Source organism: Pelodiscus sinensis, chromosome 9 (genome assembly GCF_052426305.1).
Source record: "Pelodiscus sinensis isolate ZL-2025 chromosome 9, ASM5242630v1, whole genome shotgun sequence".
Classification (NCBI taxonomy): domain Eukaryota; kingdom Metazoa; phylum Chordata; order Testudines; family Trionychidae; genus Pelodiscus; species Pelodiscus sinensis.
Genome location: NC_143060.1, coordinates 48,220,123 through 48,240,621, shown reverse-complemented (window position 1 = coordinate 48,240,621; position 20,499 = coordinate 48,220,123). Strand labels below are relative to the sequence as shown.

At 42.5% G+C, this 20,499-nt stretch overlaps 1 protein-coding gene across 2 annotated transcripts in view; it reads right to left on the bottom strand.

Moving 5' to 3' along the window:
- The window catches only part of DENND1B (DENN domain containing 1B), a 265,647-nt gene extending 246,862 nt beyond the window's left edge, over window positions 1-18,785 (bottom strand). The window contains exons 1-2 of one of the 2 annotated variants that reach the window (XM_075936693.2): window positions 17,942-18,785; window positions 14,536-14,600 (exon numbers count right to left, since the gene is read on the bottom strand). In XM_075936693.2, coding sequence (XP_075792808.1) covers window positions 14,536-14,600; window positions 17,942-17,958 — 82 coding nt within the window. In that variant the 5' untranslated portion in view covers window positions 17,959-18,785. The remainder of the gene's footprint in view (window positions 1-14,535; window positions 14,601-17,941) is intronic. The other variant, XM_089780568.1, reaches the window with a different exon arrangement.
- Window positions 18,786-20,499: the final 1,714 nt, after the last annotated feature.

Below are 20,499 nucleotides of genomic sequence, written 5' to 3'. Positions count from 1 at the left end.
TATCAGCAAGAATGGGGGAAATGAAGAGGACATCAGTGCAAGAATATGAAAGGCGCAACAAGCCTTTGCCATACTGTGACCAGTCTGGGGTACAAGAGCCATTTCAACAAGAACCAAACTACGTATTTTCACTTCCAATGTGAAATCAGTGCTGCTGTATGGCCGGGACGTGTGGCACGTTGTCAATAAATGCCTCAGACACATTCTCCAGCTTAAGTGGTACAATAAAATGCCAAACGAAACCTTGTGGACCAAAACAAATCAGAAACCAATGGAGGTCCAGATTAAGAAGAGAAAATGGTGATGGGCAGGCCACATCCTGTGTAAGGACTGTGAGGAATATATCACGAGACAATCGTTAGAATGGAATCCAAAAGGAAAGAGGAAAAGGGGATGTCCCAAACAAACATGGCAACAAAGCTGCCTGGATGAAGTAAAAGCAGCTGGCTTAACGTGAAATCAAATCAAGACTATCGCTAAGGATCACAAGAGACAGAATGACTATGGAGGCCCTATGTTCCATTAGGAGCCAAAGAATTAATAGAATAGAATCCCAGGATGCTAGGCCCAAACCTGCATTTTCTTTGGACCTGAAGAGTTTCAGTGTCTGGACTGCTTCTCAGAGGGGCAGTGACCACCGCTCTGTGCCTTGGCTGGAGGAGACCAGGGATCTGGCCCAGCAGGACAGGGTAGCAAGAAGCCCCAGAGAGCAGGAAGGTGAGTGGCAGTGCTCTTGTCGGCATCTCAGGAAGCACGCCCAAGGGGTATTCTGTGACCTCACCCCATTAGATAGGGGTCACCAAATTAAATTAATATGCAACAGGTTTAAAACAAATAAAAGGAAGTATTTCAACATGCAGCCAACCTGTGAAAATCATTGCCAGAGGATGCTGTGAAAGCCAAAACTTTAAGGGTAGGTCTACACAGCTGCATTATTTCAGAATAACTAATGTCATTCCGAAACAACAAAGAGCACATCAACACAGCAAGCCATTATTTCGAAATAATGCTGAGCTGGAGGACTTCTTACTCTGATTCCTGTAACTCTCATTTTATAAGTAGTAAGTGAAGTCAATGGAAGAGTTTTCTTCCTTCGACTTCCTGCTGTGTAGACAGCACCAAAAGGCTGAATTAAGCTATTTCTACTTAAGCTACTCAATTGACGTAGCTCAAGTTGCGTAGCTTAATTCAACTTTAGCCCTGCTGTGTAGATGTACCCTAACAGGGTTAAAAAAGAACTAGATAAATTCATAGAGGATAGATCCATCAATGATAGAGGATAGATCCATCTGTTTGCCAGAAACTGGGAATGGGTGACAAGAAGTGGATCACTTGATGATTACCGTTTTATTCACTCTGTGGGGCGCATGGCCTTGGCCACTGTCAGAAGACAGCATACTAGGCTAGACAGAATTTTGGTCCGACACCAATATGACCACTCTTAAGTCCTATCCCAACAAAATTCTATGATGGGCACACCTAGGGCATCACCAGATGATATTGCAGTTGGAAAAGAAACAAATCAAAATAACACTACTCTGAATCAGAGAAGAAATACTGAATTCCACTTTTTTCAAGGGGCGGAGAAACAGAGAGAGATGGCTTGACGACAGATAGGATTCATGAAAACTTAAAATTATCACGAATTGTTACAGTACATTTTAAGTTCATACCAAAAGTAAAAGAGAGGCCTTTAAATTACATTTGGACTACAGATGTACTGTACTATCATCTCTCTTCTAAGAACTTAGAGCAAACATTCTTTTTAAGATAGACTGTGCAGTATGTGAGAGGACAAAAGTATGCTGACATTAGCTGAGAAAAATATGTTGTCAAACTCTTCAATGCTTCTGAAAAGTCAGCAAATGAACAGAGCCATCGCAAATATCCGAGTACTAAAACTGAGACAACTTCCACTTTGGGGGAAAAAAACAAAAATTGCCATGTTTTACACATGTTGATGCAACTTCAAGTTAACTATCTTGAAGTCATATTTATATATTAATATACTTAAATGTGTATTGGAAATACTATTAAAACTACGAAATAGTTCTTTTCATGGCAAATTAATATTTATGCTTCCTTACCCATCAGATTTTTTTCTTATATTCCACATTCTACAAATTGGTCACGTATCTATGCAGAAACCAACAGAGCCAGGCAGTAGCAAATGTCTTCAAAGTAATAATTCATCTCCATCAACATCATGTCAGATAACCTGCTCCCACCATTTGCTATGAGGTCCAGCTGGACCTCCCACCCCAGCCTCTCTCACACAACTGCTAAGATGGAGAGTCAGTCCTCTCCCAAGACCTCTTCTCCAAAGTGGAAAATGAGGAGTGGGTATAATCAATAACTTCATTGGACTATGTCTCCTCCCAGCTCCCCCACTCCTAACATGACACTCGTGACCAAGAATCATCTTAGCTGTGGGGAAAACACTGTAGAAAATAAGAAAACACAATAGCAGTTTTCCATCCCCTAGTTTACCTTGATGAAGAAAAGAGGGTGGGCCCTACAGACCTCCACCCTTCTCCAAACTTCTGCCAAAGGGAAAGGAAAAGGTGAAAGGGGCCAAGCCATAAATCTATGTCCAAAGAGTTAAATTGAAAAAAATCACTTATTATTCATACTCTCATAGCACCCATGATGTGCTAAGTGTTGTCCAAATATGTTGAAAGACTTAGTTCCTGCCCTACAAAATTTTCAGACTAAATACATGAAAATTGAGTAAAATAAACATTAACTCATTTATATGTCACTGGAGCTTAAAAAAATACTCATGCGATCATTCTGATTTGTAAGTGCTAAGAGTGTTCTTGGTGGTATCCATGATATACGTATTAAGACAACCTTTGGCCTGTATTCTTGAGGTTGTGCAATATTTTCTACAAGCAAAGAATGATGTCCATATTGAACAATCTCAGACAAAATTCATCAGCTTTTGCCCTCAAAATGTTTGTATAATACTTCATTAAGCAAAGCATTCCAAACAGTTAAGAACAACTGTAAAGGACCTGGGTTAGATGTAGATACTTGTTTTTTAAATGACATTATGTTTGTAAAATTCAATAATGGAAATTAAAAGAAACCCTTAAAAGTAGTGGAACTAGTGTTAGGTTGACTTTAATTACATGATAAAATACAGTTTAAGATACCATCACTTTAAACTACAGAAGCTAATCATTCATGAATATCTCCCAAAATATTAAGCACGGATATAAATATTGCTAATAACAGAGCTACAATTAAATACCCATTTTTATTGTAACTGAAGTAAATTTTCAAAGTGCACTTACAGTACAATAACACTGCAGCAAATACTGCATATTTTCCTAAACATTTTTTTATGAATAATCACATTCAGTTTATGGCTTCTTCTGTAATAAGTCCAAACATGCACAACTAAACTCCATTTGCAAATGCTTTATTGCCATTCTCCACACAGAGTGTCTCCGCTATAAGTCGCCCCAGTATACATCCATTCTGCACTAAAGTCATTGACGTTTGTAGGAACTGATGTGTTATAAGTCACACACATACACATACACACACACACACACACACACACACACACACAAACACAAAACACCACCCGATGTGCACAAATCGAAGTCAGCCACAGTGAAAAAGTTGCCCGCTTTAAGTTGTTTCACTTTAAGCCCAAGTTTTTTGGAACGTATCTTGGACTGATAGCAAGGACGGCCTGTAGCATTCTGCCACGACAAGGAGCATCAGAGTATTGTATTCACAATACCACAAACATCACCACACACTTTAATTATGAACTACTAAAAATCTCAATTCTTGTATATTACTAAAAATTAAAGAAACTATTAAAACTTGTAAAAGGGATTCAAGTTTTAAAAAACAAACTTGCCATACACCTAAATGCTGGCACCCAATTACAGTACTTAAAGCTATAACTATAAAAATGACACAAGTTTAGAGGAGGGATGTACCACATAATGAAATTATGTAACAGAACATTTTCTCCAACATCATATTGGGGCAAACTAAACCCTAATTTTTATAAAAATATATATTTAATCTTTATTTGAAGGAACTACTGTGTTTATATTAATAGCTATCTAGTTAAGTCTTACAATAATCTATAAGTTCAAGTAATCATACACTAAGATGTTCAAATACATTTTTCAAAACTAAACTTATTTTCAACTAATAGCAGTAGACAAGCGTATGGCTACTTTTTATTAACCTTTCTGTTACAGACTATTTTAAATGCTATAGAGATCAGTACTTTTGTAGAAAAGTGTTTCTTTAGTAGCCTGACACTTGAAAACCAGCAGTTAAAATTATCTTCAATGAAGAATAACTAGGTATTCCATTCAATGTTTCAAGTATTCTGAAAAAACAAAATTACTACAGATTGTTTAGTGAATTATATTGCTATAACTAGCTTTTTGTCAGACTTCAGTGATACTCTGAAAAGCAACTGACAGAGGAAAACAGTTATCTGATCAGTACAAGTTACACCCACAGAGTGTTTGTGGTTAATGAAGAGCTCTGTGCAGTGGGAGGGAGGAAGACAACATACCAATAAACAAAGAGCACACAGACCCCAATCCTGTAAACAGCTCCATAAACACAGACTCTTGTGCAGAGCCTCACTGAAATCAATGGGGATTTCCACCTTCATTTAACTTCTTGCAGGACTGGGATCTCAGGCTATGTGTACTATTTAAAAAAAAAATACAGCAGCACAGCCAAAGTGTTCAGTGTAGCCACTCACTGCAGCAGGAGTGGGCAAACTGTAGCCCTAAGGGCCACATCAGAGTTTAGAAATTGTATGGAGGGCCATGAAAGCTCACAACATTGGGGTTGGAGTGTGGGAGGGTGAGAGAGCTGTGGCTGGAGGTGCAAGTTCTGGGGTGGGACCAAAAATGAAGAGTTCACATGTGTAGTAGGGGAGGCTGAGTGAGAGCTCTGGTTGGGGGTCCAGACTCTAGGATGGGACAGGGGATGAGGGATATGGGGTGCAAGAGGAGGCTCTGGGCTGGGACTATGAGATTCAGAGGATGGGAGGGAGATCAGGGCTTGAGCAAGAGATTAGTATATGGGGATGCAGGCTTCGAGCTGCACTTAACTTCTCTAACTCCTCAAGTGGTTCCCAGAAGCAGCAGCATGTCGTCCTCTGGACCAGCTCGTATAGAGTCGTAGTCAGGCTCTGCCCTTGCAGCTCCCACTGGTTGAAGTTATCAGCCAATGGGAGCTGTGGGGGCTGTGCTTGGGAAGGAGTAGCTCAGAGGGCCCTCTGGCTGCCCCTACACATAGGAGCATGCCAGAAGCAGGACATACCACTGCTTCCAGAAGCTTCACAGAGCAGAACAAGCCCCAGAACTAGCAGGCACTCAAGAGCCAGATTAAAATGGCTGATGTGCTGTGTCCCTTTGCACTACAGCAATGTAGTTAACCAAGCTCCCTGAGAGATGAAAGCTAGATCAACAACATAGGAAGTAGGGATGTAAATGGTTAACAGGTAAGCATCTAACTTACCAGCGTGCTTATGCAGTAACTGGTTAACTACCTGCCCTGCCCAGCTGGAACAACTCCCTCCCCACACTCCACCCCATGTCCCGCGACATAGTGCGGCAGCCGAGCCCACCGTGCAATGGGGCAGCTGTTCCAAGGTTAAACAGATAAAAAGTTAATGGGTTAAACACTATGTTTAACAGGGAATGTAAATCCCTAACAGGAAGTATTCTTCTGTCACCTTAGAGGTGTCTCCACCAGGGGCTAGGTCAGCCTAGCTACAGCTCTGAGCCACAAAGCTGAATTGACTTAAGTTTTTAGTGTAGACCTGACCCGAATGGAACTAGCCATTTCATTTAGTATTAAAATTCATTATAATTCGTGATTTTCACAGTTTCAATACTTGTTTTAAACTTGTCTGTTCCAAGCGAACATCACTTGAAATAAAGAACACAAAAGTCTTCCAGCTTATGAAAATGATTTTCGTGTATTATTTGTATTATCATAGTGCCTAAATAAACCCTAAATCAGGGTTCCAATGTGCTAAGTGCTGTACAAACAATGAACAGAAAGAAAGTCAGCATTTAACACTGTTCAGTGAATCCCAACTTTTTCTTATGATAGAAAAAGAAACATTTAAGGATATCCTTTGAGGGTAACATCTTTAGACATACTTCCCCACTAAAAGAGGTAACGTTACTGGATTAGTTATGTTAAAGTTAGTGGAACAAAACAATCTTAATTACAGAATAAATTTCTTTTAAAGCCACATACTCACAGACTTATTTAAGTTTATAGAATATTTTTGCATACTAAAAGAACTCTGGGTCCTCTTTACCCTTTCAAACATGGCACACTGGGTCAGAGAACTAGGGTGGAAATTGGTTTATTGTCACTACTGCAGAAAATATTCAACTTGAAACACAATCTTCTCTAGTGATAGAAATGTAGCCATGTTAGTCTGGGGTAGCTGAAGCAAAATGCAGGACAATGTAGCACTTTAAAGACTAATAAGATGGTTTATTAGATGATGAGCTTTCGTGGGCCAGACCCACTTCCTCAGATCAAATAGTGGAAGAAAGTAGTCACAACCATATATACCAAAGGATACAATTTAAAAAAAATGAACACATATGAAAAGGACAAATCACATTTCAGAACAGGAGGGGGATGCGGGGAGGGGGGAGGAAGGAAGGTAAGTGTCTGTGATTTGATGATATTAGAGGTGGGGAGAGCGGGATGTTTGTGAGTTAATGGTATTAGAGGTGATAATTGGGGAAGCTATCTTGGTAATGGGTAAGATAGTTTGAGTGTTTGTTCATTCCTTTTTGGAGAGTGTCAAATTTTAACATGAATGACAGTTCAGAGGATTCCCTTTCAAGTGCAGATGTAAAAGGTCTTTGTAGCAGAATGCAGGTGGTTAAGTCATTGAGAGAGTGTCTTTTCTGGTTAAAATGGCAAGAAACTGTTTTTTCTTTGTGATCTTGTCTGATATCTGTTTTGTGGGCATTAATCCTTTGGCGAAGTGTCTGAGATGTTTGTACAATGTACATAGCAGACGGACACTTTCGGCACGATAGCATAGATTATATTTCTGGATGCGCAGGAATATGTGTTCTTGATCTTATAACTCACTTGGTTAGGTCCAATAATGGTATCAGCAGAATGAATATGTGGACAAAGCTGGCAACGGGGTTTGTTGCAAGGGAAGGTACCAGGGTTGGTATTAGTGTGGTATGCCTATACTGGAACAGGATACCATACTCCAAGAGGCTCTGGGAGACAGACCCATAGTCTCCTATAGACAACCACCTAACCTCAAGATGATTCTTACCAACAACCACAGGACATACCACACTAATACCAACCCTGGTACCTTCCCTTGCAACAAACCCCGTTGCCAGCTTCCTTCCTCCCCTACCCCTCCCCCCTCCCCCCTGCATCTCCCTCCTGTTCTGAAATGTGATTTGTCCTTTTCATATGTGTTCATTTTTTTTAATTGTATCCTTTGGTATATATAGTTGTGACTATTTTCTTCCATTATTTGATCTGAGGAAGTGGGTCTGGCCCACGAAAGCTCATCATCTAATAAACCATCTTGTTAGTCTTTAAAGTGCTGCATTGTCCTGCATTTTGCTTCAATCTTCTCTAGGAATGAGAGAAGAATGATTTGGTGATCATATATAATGGATAACTAGAGATATACATGCTGGAAGTGATGTTCAAGGAATTCATTTGCTATGCAAAAATTCAAAGATTATCAGGTTCACAGAAGTTGTGGTCTGCTGACTTTCTATTTCAAAATAACGTATTTCCTTGCCTGTGGTGCTACATTTCAGTAAAAACAATATAGTGAATTGTGTTTGTCTTTCATACAGAAATGATGTGGACAAACAGACAGCTAAAATTAAGCTGTGGCAAACCTCTTTACTAAGGTCTGACACTGAAAGGTGCTTCTGCAGTATTTAACCTTTAAATAAAGTAATGTCTCCAGACAGTGAGAGTAAGCTTGTTTCAATGTAGCAGCACACCTAAAACAAAATAATAGGCATGTGTAAGTTATCACTGTGAAGAAGTTTGCAGTGGGACACTGCATGCCACTTCTACCAAGTAGAAGATCAAAAAACACTGGAATATATATTTAAAAAATAGAAGTATTAAGACTTTACATCATTATTTTAGAATAATATAATCAGCATAGCAGACTCTACAATATTAATGACAGGCTTCAAACTGCAACCTGTGATAACTGAATGTAGAATGCCAGCTAAAAAATGTTTCTTCTACTGCTATAGAATTTTTTTTAAATGACTCATCTGATGAAGTGGGTTACACCCACGAAAGTTCATACTACAGTAAAACTCTGATGGTCTGGCATCTGATGGTCCGGCACCATCAGTAACCCAGAAGTGCTCCGGGCAGCTGGACCATTGGAGCTGCTCTGCCCCCAGCTCCCCCGATTCAGCCGCTGCTAAAACTGACCAGCGGCTAATTGGGCAGAGCAGCTGGAGTGCTGCCAGGTTGGTCTCGTAGCGCTGCCCCTCGGGGCTGCGGGACCAACCGGGCAGCACCCCAGCTGCCCCCGATACAGTATCAGCAGCGGCTGACTTGGGGACACTTGGGGCAGAGCAGCTCGGGTGCTGCCAGGTTGGCCCCGTAGCGCCAAGGAGCGGCGCTGCAGGACCAACCCAGCAGCACCCCAGCTGCTCTGCCCCAGGCATCCCCAAGAGCAGCTGGGGTGCTGCCGGGTTGGCGCTACCGGACCAACCCGGCAGCACTCCAGCTGCTCTGCTGCAGGCGTCCCCGATTCAGCCACTGCTGGTCAGTTTCAGCAGTGGCTGAATCAGGGACGCCTGGGGCAGAGCCGGACTATTGGAAGGGGGGGGCTAGGAGGGATCTGGGGTGGCATCCCTCCCACCCCACATAGCCCCCCCTTCCTATAGTCCGGCAAATCTGATAATCCAGCACCCCCTGGGTCCTAAAGGTGCCAGATTATCAGAAGTTTACTGTATAATGTCTTTATTAGTCTCCCCAGGACTGCTCATTTCTCTCTGAGAAACAATTTAAGGTATGACATGTCTATTCTCTATTTACTGCACAACTGTGTCATACTGCATTTCTAGTAAGCAACAACCCCATTGCTGTTAAAGTGTGCTAAAGTTTCTCCCGCCCTTTGCAAAAAATCATACTGTACATACTGTACATAAGCCAGTCTAATTTTTATGAACTGTAGTTTAACATGTACCTGGAAGGGGCATGCCAATCCACAGTCATCAGTCAACACATGCTAATTGATCTTCCCCAGTCAATGTTAATTGTTAACACAGTTTTGATGACATTATGAGGGCATCAAACTTTTCCCATTGACTAGGCACACCTAGATTTAACAGAGCTTTTACATGTGGATGATCTATTAGAACAGTGGTCACCAACCAGTAGATCAGGATCTACTGGTAGATCTTGGAGCCTCTGACAGGTGATCTTGACTAGTTTGGCCAAGAAGCTATCAAGTGCGGGCACCTCAGCTGCCCTTCACCGCACAGCTGCGCACCTCCTGCCCTTTGCCATGGAATGACCCCTCTCTGGGATCGTCCTGCTTGCGGTACAGAGCAGGGAAGGGAGAAGAGGGGTGCTTATGTCAGGGTGCCCCCCCTCCTCCTGTATTCTATCTCCACAGAGCAGAGAGGGGGCACAACAGGGCTTGGGATGGAGGGAGTTTGCTGGGTGCTTCTGAGTGTGGTGCAGGGCTAGGACAGGGGTAAGCCTGTGTTAGCCTCACTGCATCACCACCCAGGAGCCACCTAAGGTAAGCAGTGTCCAGCTGGAGCCAGCGCCAATTATGAACCACCTCCTGTGCCTCAAATCCCTGCCCCAGGCTCAGTTCAGAGCCCCTCATACTCCAAATCACTTAGCCCAAGGCCAGAGCCTGTGACCCAAACCTCTGCCCCTGCCTGATGAAAGGGAGGGAAAATAGGGGTGGAAGGGAGGGAGGGAGGATGGAGTGAGCAGGGGGTAGGGCCTCGGAGAAGGGACACGAAGGAGGCGTGGCAAGGGTATCTGGGTGTGAGGTAGATCTTGGATTGCACTTAAATTCAAAAAGTGATCTTGTGCCGAAAAAAGGTTGGAAACCCCTGTATTAGAATGTCTCTCACTCTGATAAATGTAACATTTAGTTTCAGGTTCGAATTATATTCTGTAAAGTCCTTTATCAGTTTTCTTAATTACTGCACAAAAGCAAAGGTGGTAGCCCTTCAGAAAGTGTAATATTCAACACACACCAACTTAGCTACAGCCTTTTTCTATGTCTGCAGTCTTACAAAATTAGTAAATACATTGTCCCCTTAATAAAAAACAAGACACTAGACGTATTTTTTGCCAGTGAAATAATGAAGGTAGAAACAAAGGTTCATAATAAATCAAATACAGTTATTTTAAAATGCTGAACTGCCAAAACTCATCTTTTGAACGTGTTAATTTTAAGTACAAATTGCTGTGTCACATCATAAACAAACTGGTGCAGGTATGCTGCATCCTATTTAAAAATACTAGTTCATTTATAATTGGACACAGTAGGGCTGTCTTAGTTTTTACTTGTTTGTTTGACCTGTAGCACAACTAACAAAGGGGTCATTAAACAAAATACAGAAAAGCCTAAACACTAGGGAAAAACTTGAAATGAAAACGTTGAAGATCTATGGGCCACATTAAGGTCTTTCTCCCTCCTAACTCAACTTCTCCTGCTGCTCACTCATGCAGGGAGATCATAATTCTGTGCTTGCGATATTTCCACGGCAACACTAATGACAATGATGTCACAGACTCAACCCTGACTTCACTGCAGGATCAAGTACGTGAAGCAGATGGAATGCGAGAGAGAAAGCCCCTATTTAAACATAATTCTCTTTTATGGGAAAGAAAAGGGCATTAGCAAAGAAACAGGTGACTGGACCTTGTTTTGATGTAGGATATATTCAAAACATTATCATAGCATGAAAATCTATTTAAAGGCAAGACTTACAATACAGTGTAACTGTCAAGTTAGTTAGCCTTATAATAAACAGAACGGAAAAGTTCCCTGTTTAGTAAAACAAATCTGTGCTCAGTTTTTAAAGTGGCGTTAGAGAAAATTACACATTCATCTCTTGTTACATTTACAATATTCCCTTAAATAAATTCAGACATATTTATTTGACATATTACTATTGTACTCATAATGCCACAGGCAAACACAATGACAGGTCTCTGCTCTGAGGCATTTGTGATTTAAATTAGACTTAATACAAGAGGCAATCTAACATGATATCCAGAGTGTAGAAAGATGATAATTACAACATACAAATGGCACCCAAAGAGTGGAGATGGGAACTGCACCTCACCCACTAGACCTTTCAGGAGTTTCAAAAGGCCTCAATTCTCTCTCCAATCCTATTTAGAATCACTATTCAGCCACTACATAAACTGGTAAGAAAAAAGAGACTTATGTACCAACAATACATAGATGACACAGCTCTACCTATATGACAACCACACCATGCAACATAAAACATCTCATCTAGGCACTGAACTAAGCTCATGGATTAAAAACAGCTAACTGAAATTCAACATATGCAAGACAGAGGTGGGCAAAGGAAAGCACTCTGACGAGACTGCATGCATGGTGCACTCTCTTCTAGTGGAAGGCACACATCTCACAATTCATAAGTTCAGCCAGGAGTTTTGGGGGTGTTCCTTGATTGCTCACTGATGCACTCACACAGCAGCATCCACAAGTAATACTTTCCAACATCTCTAGCTGTCTAGAAGTCTCCAAAGACAGCAAAGAGGATGGGGACCTGACCTAATATTTATTCCTATCTTTGTCATATCATATCTCCCATCCAGACTACTGCAGTGCAGTATAGCTGGGCATGAAGCCTTCAGCACACAGGAAATTCCAGCTTGTACAGAACACCGTCGTATATCACCTCATCACAGGGGCTGCTATGAGCACAACAAATCTGTCTTCTGCTCTCTGCAGAAGTTTCCCTATAAAACAGTAAGTCAAATTCAAAGTTCCTGTCTTTTGCTTCCAGGCATCAAAAGACTAAAAGTCTAAAAGACTACCAAAGCAGGTACAAAAAAAAACTATGGACCATAAGGATAAAGTTCAGTGGACTGAGCTTTTCTTAGGGGCAGCTCTGAAACTGTGAAATGAATTCCTTCAAAAACTATGGACCATCACACCTACCAAACACTACCAAAAGGCCTCTGCTACACTAGACACACAGTTCTCCCCCTGAGGAGAGGATAAGAGAGAGAATTAACCACACAGATGTTAGCCATGTTGATTAACCCACCACTGACAAATGCCCAGATTCTATGGTGACAAGGGAGATATACAAATGTATAAGGAATAGAAATGTGTGTGTGTGTGTGTGTGTGTGTATTATATATATACATACACACACACACACACACACTTGATAAGTACCCAACCTATTGCTTCCTTTTAAAAAATACATATTAATGTGTAAAGATTTGGGAGTGAGGACAGGAATGGAAGAATAATCAAAAGATAATACTTTCTGAGGAGAGCTTTGAGAATATGAGAAGAGCAAAACAACCTGGCACCCAGTGCCAGGAGCATACTCAGTGCATAAGGGGCTCTTGCAGAAGACAACCAAAGGGATATTAAGATGACCTGAAATAGCACACACATTAGAGCTGGAGAAGTGTCAATAAACTCATGTCAGGTACAAGCAAAAGCCAAACCTTGCACTCCTTAAAGTGAGTACAGTGAGTTTGAATATGATGCAGAAGGGGAAAGAAAGCCGGTGGAGGATTTGACCAGGTGAATAACATGTATCTGGCAACAGCACGCTGGATAAACAGGATAGACACACTGGATAGACTTGAAAGATAAATGAAAATCGTGATCAGAAATGAAGATGCTGTAGTAGTCAAAGCAAGAGATGACAAGTGCATGGCTCAAGGTTCTGGCAGTTGGAAGAGAGAAGGGGCAAAATTTCAAGATATCAGAGAGAAAGCACCAGAGAGATTAATTGGCAGACTATATCTAGGGAAGAAAGAAACCAAATGTGACATGGAAGTTGCAAGCCTGGGTGAAGAGGAAGCTGAGCTGAAATGTGACTGGACATCCAAAAAGAGATGTCAGATAGCCAGTCGCAAAATAAAGACAGGACATGGGAGAGCGATCAGGCATGGAGAGCTTTATCAGGGTCTCGTTATCCCATAAGATGAGAATGGACAGAGAGTTACCAAAGAAGAGAGTACAGAGAATGGGAGATGACCATGTAGTTGCCTCTACTGGAATTGTGAAGAGGAGCAATTAAGAGATGAAGCAAAACCAAACCCGTGGAGAACCATAAAAGCACAAAGAGGGAGACAAGCAGACAATTGTATGAAGGAAGCTAACTGGTCAAGGAATATAAAGATACAGAAGTCACCCAAGGACTTGACCAGCAACAGAATATAACATACTGCCTCTATGAAGGCAACTGCGTAAGGGTGAAATGGGTGGAAACTACCATGCAGAGAGGATTCATAGAAAGTCAAAGTAGCTGAGGCTTTGGCAACAGACAATTAATTCAAAAAGCCTGAGTATTAATGAGAGAAAGAGTATACACTGACAGTTGGAAAGGCTGTAAGAGTTAAGGAAAATGACTAAGAGTGGAAAAACAGCACTGTGCTTAGAAGCAGAGGAAGTGGTGGACAGTAAGTGAACAAGGAAAAATAGGGGAACCAAGAAAAACCAGTGGAGATGAAGTCAAGGCAGCATGTGGATGTCCCAGAACATGTAAAACTAGTCAGATGCAATGATTCCTGTTATCCCTCATTAGAAAATTTAGACAATTCTAGTCAGTACTTTTAACTTCAACATGAGAAATCGTGTATTTTCCTACACAGAAGTAGTAACAAAAAGACTTGTTCAGATAACTATGACTATAATCTTGTTAGAACTCGTGTAGCTCCCTCCCTCTCACCAGAGTGCTTGCAGAAGTGTGAAACTCATTGACAATATCAATTCGAGTCAGTTCACAATGCCATTTGCATCATTTCAAAATTGTGTCAGTAAAAGTTATTTTCTGCTACTTGGATATTTTCTTTCTTCCTTCAACATTGATTGTTAAAAGAAAAGCTCCAAAGGGAGAGAAGGAGAACTCAAAGAACTGAAGTCCCAGTTCTGAGACATACCTCTAAAAGGAAATAACTTATTGACTCTACATGTTATGGACCAAAGATTATAGGAATCAAAATGGTATGTTATGGACCAAAGATTATAGGAATCAAAATGGTATGTCTATGTAACACAAACTACTATATCAATAATAAACTGTTCTAAATGCTTGCCATTCTAGCAAAAGAATATTAACTGAAAAAAGATATAAGAATAATAGCAACAAGCATTAACAAAATTCTAAGCTATCAATACTTCAAAGCATGAGGTGACAAAATAGAGAGTACATGAGAACTAAATAACTGAATAGGGTCTTTTCCATCCCTTGTTTCTATAAATGTATGACAACAGTTGGAGTACATTACCTTCATTTTCAGAAGCCTGGCATTTTACCTTGAGTACCAAATCAAATGTACTTTCTGGATTTTGCCTGGAAATAAAAAAACAAGTCAATTGATTAGTCATATAAAAATCACAAACAAAACACAAACAGACTGATCTAGATTATCAAATCTTTTCTACAGTGTCAATAGTGTTATATCCTTTGCTCTCTATGGCTACGTCTACACTGGCCCCTTTTCCGGAAGGGGCATGTAAATTTCACCAGTAGTCTTAGGGAAATCCGCGGGGGATTTAAATATCCCCCGCGGCATTTAAATAAAAATGTCCGCCGCTTTTTTCCGGCTTTTAAAAAAGCCGGAAAAGAGCGTCTACACTGGCCCCGATCCTCCGGAAAAAGTGCCCTTTTCCGGAGGGTCTTATTCCTACTTTGAAGGAGGAATAAGACCCTCCGGAAAAGGGCACTTTTTCCGGAGGATCGGGGCCAGTGTAGATGCTCTTTTCCGGCTTTTTTAAAAGCCGGAAAAAAGCGGCGGACATTTTTATTTAAATGCCACGGGGGATATTTAAATCCCCCACGGATTTCCCTACGACGACTGGTGAAATTTACATGCCCCTTCCGGAAAAGGGGCCAGTGTAGACGTAGCCTATTTGACTGAAGCTTGACAGTCACCATACCAATCATTTAAAAGTCACTGCCAATGGCATTTTAAAGGACTAACTCTTGTAAACAACAATTCAACCAGTGAGAAAAATTACTCTAATAATTATAATTACATTTGCTGGTTGATAGCTCTTTGCCCAGCCCTAGCCTCAGTTTAAATAATTATTTGAACAGAACAGTCACAAATGAGTGCCATTATTAGCATTCTCTGTCCGTGAATAAACTTATGCATTTCAGTAATTTCTTGATTATGTTAACAGTTGCATCTGAACCTAATTTATTTTCATTCTTCTGAATTATTTACATCATTATTTTAATGAGCAATCTACTACAGGTTGAACTTCTCTAGTCCAGCACCCTCAGGACCTGACCAGTGCTGAACCAGAGAATTTGCCAAACCATGGGAGGTCAATATTGTCTAGTAGCATTACCAACACTTCTGCTGCTTACTGGGCTCTTAGAAGACATTTGGAGGTAAATTAGCACTAAATAACAGCACAGAACAAGAGCCAAGACTGAGAGCCAAGCCTGTTGGGACCACCAAAAACATGATCCCAGCCATGAAAAGTGGACATTCCGCTAACTAAAATCATGCCAGACCATGTTGCCAGACCAGAGTGCCAGACTAGAGAGTTTCAACTTGTACTTATATTAAATGCAAGAATTATAACCTCAACCATATCAATTAGTTATCTAAGAAACCACATGAAGGGCCCAGGTTTGAACTCTTTTCTTGAGTAACTTTCCTACTGAAGTCAGCAATTCTCCACAAATAAGGAATTCAAGACTGGGCTCCAGGTTTCTAAAATGATGCATATAAAGCATATCACAGATTGATAGTACAATACATGTTTTTAAAAAGTTTTAGGGGGATTTTGGACTGGAGGGAAACTTTCTAACTCATCGGTTACTTAATATATTTTCTATCATTTATTTTTTCATCAACCATTTATGATATACATTTTTATTAAAACTGAAATACTAAATTTCTGAGCATCAATCATATATCTTACCACATCATGTTACTTCCGCACCTCACTTTTTAAATTATTCAGTTGGAAAAGAGGATCTTAAATGAGCTGGTTCTGCAGATATGGGGCTAAGCTTTGCTCTCAGTAATACCAATGTAAAGTCATATTACTGGAGACTTACAAGAGTGTAACAGAAAATATGATTGTTTCTCCTCTCAACTAGCAAAATCAAAATTAGTCTAATTAGAGTTGCACTCATTTAAATGAGAACGAAACTGGTAAGAAAGTGAAAACAGTGGAATTCCTGTACCATGAAAGGGTTCGATTAAATTTAATCCAAGGTGTGTGTTTACTCTTGTCTCTCATTTTTTGTCCCTTCCTTAAAGGAGTGGAAAGTAAGAATGCTGGATTTAATTCATCCATTTCTATCAAAACTGTGTCTCAAATACAGGATTAGGACTTCAGAGTTCAAGTTAATTGAATTTACAGTCAATGACACAGCATGTGAAAATGTGTTTGCTCCCTTCAGTACACAATCACAAAGTCTGTTTCCTCAGAAAAGTTCTAGGTTTATTCTTCACCTCCCACATACAAGGTGTTGCTTAGACTTAGACGTGTGAAGAAATATGTCAAACTAGTCTGATGTATGTCAGACTGATTCTCATTTCTATAAAGCTACTCAACAGCAGCACACTTACTCATCATAGATCACTATACATTTACAAAATACAGATTTAATGTCTCATCAGTTACCAAATTAAGGAAGTCAATGGGACTACTCACAATAGGCAAAAAAAATTAACTTCACCAAAGTTACTATCAACCCAGCTAGGTTACATTAACATTCTCCCAAGACAGAATTATTCTGTTAATGTTTTGAAAAATATAGTCATTTTCTTAAATAATTAAAGAGAAAGATGTTAGATTCCATAGAAGAATATTTATCAACATCCACTGTTTTAATGTTATTAGTTTTAAGCACTATTTTTGTGGCTGTTACTCAAAAACAGGACTCATTCACCTGTAATTTTCACACATATGGCAGGCATATTTTTTAAATCCCTATTTATTGTCAATAGATACAAAGAGACAATCAACACAGAAGCATAAATATAAAAGTTTGTTGGGTATTGGTTTTTTGCAATCCACCTGATAACAAATCACCATGGACAGTTTTCTGAGAAGTCTAATAGATACCAAGCACTGGGCTGATACTGACTTCCCTGAAGTTTAAAGCCATAGGCTCTCAGAGGCAGAAACAATGGTCCATTCAGTCCTCCCACTTTTAGGGCAGACTCCCTCAGTGGGATGGAGATTATTATAAGGCTCCATCTATCTTTATCTTCTCCTCTGGGGGATAAAGGGTTTCCCAAGCGGGGCTCACTGGAAGGTGCATGTCTCCGAGACTGAAGTTGGGGGGGGGGGTCATTTTGACAGTGAGTGTTTTACAGCCTCTCCCCGGGGGTGACAAGGCCGGGAGAGATTTCTTCGGGGCAGGGAGTTGACAAGCTCTCCTGGTGGGGAGGGCTGCGGCATTCACGGCCTCTCCACTGAGGGCCGGTGACTGGGATGGGGGGCCGGAGGGAGGAGCCCACCAGCTGCCCACGGGGAGGCAGCCAGGGTGCCACCTGCGGGGGAAGCGGGCTTGCGGTGCGGACTCCCGTGACAGCCCCGCTCCTGGCCGTCATGCCCCGGGGGTCTGGCCGCCGGCGAGCCAGGCTGGGGGAGGCTCTGCGGCCTAGTCCCTCCTGCCCTCTCCCTCCCGCGCAGCCCCGGAGCCGCCCCGCCCGCACTCACTTGATCCTGCTGTCCATGGTCACATCTCGGGCCGCGGCGGCCGGTGCGCGCCCCCCGGGAAACGCCTCGCCCGGCGGGGCAGGGAGGGGGCGCCGGCCCCGGCGGGGGGGTGCGGAGGCTACAGCGGCTGCTGGCGACGAACCATGGTGGCTCCGCTCCCCCGGCTCGGGCCGTGAGCGCGGCGGGGAGCGGCGGCACCGCCTCCTCCCGGCCTCAGTTCCTGTTGCCGCCGCGCCGGCACCTTCTGGGAAGCAGGAAGCTCGGCGGTGGCCGGAGCAGCCGCCAGTGGCGGTGTCACCTGCGCCGGCCGCTCCCGGGGTGGCCCTGCCTAGCGCCCCCGGGTGGGTGTGGCGCGGGGGCTGAACTGCTGCGGGGTAAGGGCTGCCCGGCCCCAGGGCCTGCTCCGTCCCTGTCCTAGGGCCCGGCCCCGGCTCCACTGCCGGACCCCTGCCTAGTGGCGTCCCCCCATTGGGGCCGTGCGCTTCCAAACACAAGCGCCCTGCCCGGCCCTCCGCCTCTCTTCCAAGCACCCCCGGGGCTGCCTGAACTTCTCCTTTCGATAGTAGGAACGCTTCCTTCTCCTGGGGCGAAGAACGAGGAAACAAAACCCCACCACTGGGTCCGGTTCCTCCCTCCGGTTTTTAGAAAGAGACAGCTACGCTTCTGCTCGTGGCACATCGCCTCCCAGCACCTTCTGCCCTGGGTTCTCTCAGGTTGTTCATAGTCTTACATAGCATTTATGCTCACACATCAACAAAACGGGGAAAGGGAAATAAAATGGTGAGTCAAATATTTAAAATCTCCCCTCACTAAAGCACATTGCAAAACCCTCCATCCCCACAGAAAGGACTTCAGAAGTGCTTCATTAATCAGTGACTGCTCTGCTCTCTCCCCTCCAGAAAGCTGGCTCTCTAAGCCAAGGCCTCATCCTGCGGACTCCAGTCATGCAAAGAGATAAATATATGCTGACCTTTATTCACTATAAATATAGTCCCATATTGGCTTTGATAAGAGTCAGATGTCAATGCAACTTTTACAGTGCACAATGTTAAACATGACTTGCACTATTTGGTCTTTATAGTGTAGAAAGGCCGTTATCCTGACCCATGAGTCCATTCATATGGGCCAGCTTGCAGCATACAGGAAAAGGGCAATAGAAGAGACATACTCTACAACCTAATAGTGTAAACAATTATATATGCCAGTAGTCCCACTGAACTCAATGCAGCTCTTCACAAACAAAGTTACTCTGTGTATTTTCAAAATTAGGGCCTATTTCTTTCTAAGGGACAATTCCTTTAACTTCAGATGGAGTAGCAAGCATGTACTTGAAAGAAAAATTTGAAAAATACTCCTGAGAGTATTTTTGTTGGTCAATATAATATATAGCCCTTCCATAAACCAGTGTGACTTGTACTTGCTTCTAGGGGAGATCTTATGCCAGAGATTAATTTGGTCCATTCAGTTTGCAAATAGTGCAGTTATTCTGGCAATCACATTATCTCTTCTAGAACATATTGCATAGCTCTGTTGAGTATATTTAGACTCCTTAAGCTGAACTATATGAATGGACTCATGGATCAGGATCAAGGCCATTCTATGCTATAAACTAATAATTTTATTACCATGGTGTGTCTGGTACTTCTACAGGAGGGAGGGGACTATAATGGTTTTAAGATAATTTTAAAATTAATTATTTGATTTTAGCCCATAATGCTGTTAGTTCAGCTTTGTATTACATTTTAAACAAACTGTACCCCCAAATTCTTAACCAGTAATCCCAGAGAAGAAATTATAAGAGTAAATTGCCAATCCTGCAAACCCTTATACACAAATATCTTTATGGATGGTAGCAATCCCATGGAGTTTGGAATGTGATAAAAACAAAGCTGGCCCTATGAAGGCCCCAAGTCCCATTCATCTTATGTGGTCTGTGTAGCCAAATTCCCAACTACAGGCAGTCCCCGGGTTACGTACAAGATAGGGACTGTAGGTTTGTTCTTAAGTTGAATCTGTATGTAAGTCGGAACTGGCGTACAGATTCAGCCGCTGCTGAAACTGACCGCCAGTTCTGACTTACATACAGAATCAACTTAAGAACCCCAAGCGTCCCCAAGTCAGCTGCTGCTGAAACTGATCAGCAGCTGATTCCAGGAAGCCTGGGGCAGAGCAACTCTGCCTCAGGCTTCCTGTAGTCAGCGCTGGTCAGTTTCAGCAGAAGCTGACTTGGGGACGCCTGGGGCAGAGCAGCTGGGGTGCTGCTGGGTTGCTCCAGTAGCGCCACAACCCAGCAGCACCCCATCTGCTCTGCCCCAGGTGTCCTGATTCAGCCACTGCTGAAACTGACCAGCAGCGGCTGAATCAGGACCAGAACAGCTGGGGTGCTGCTGGGTTGCACCAGTAGCGCCCAGAGCGGCGCTGCGGGACCAACCGGCAGCACCCCAGCTGTTCTGCCACAGGCGTCCGGAGAAAAGCCTAGTCTGCTGGGGGAGGGGGGCGTACTAGCTGCGCCCCCCCCCCCACCCCAGCAGACCAGGAAGACTCAGGCGGCGGACCGA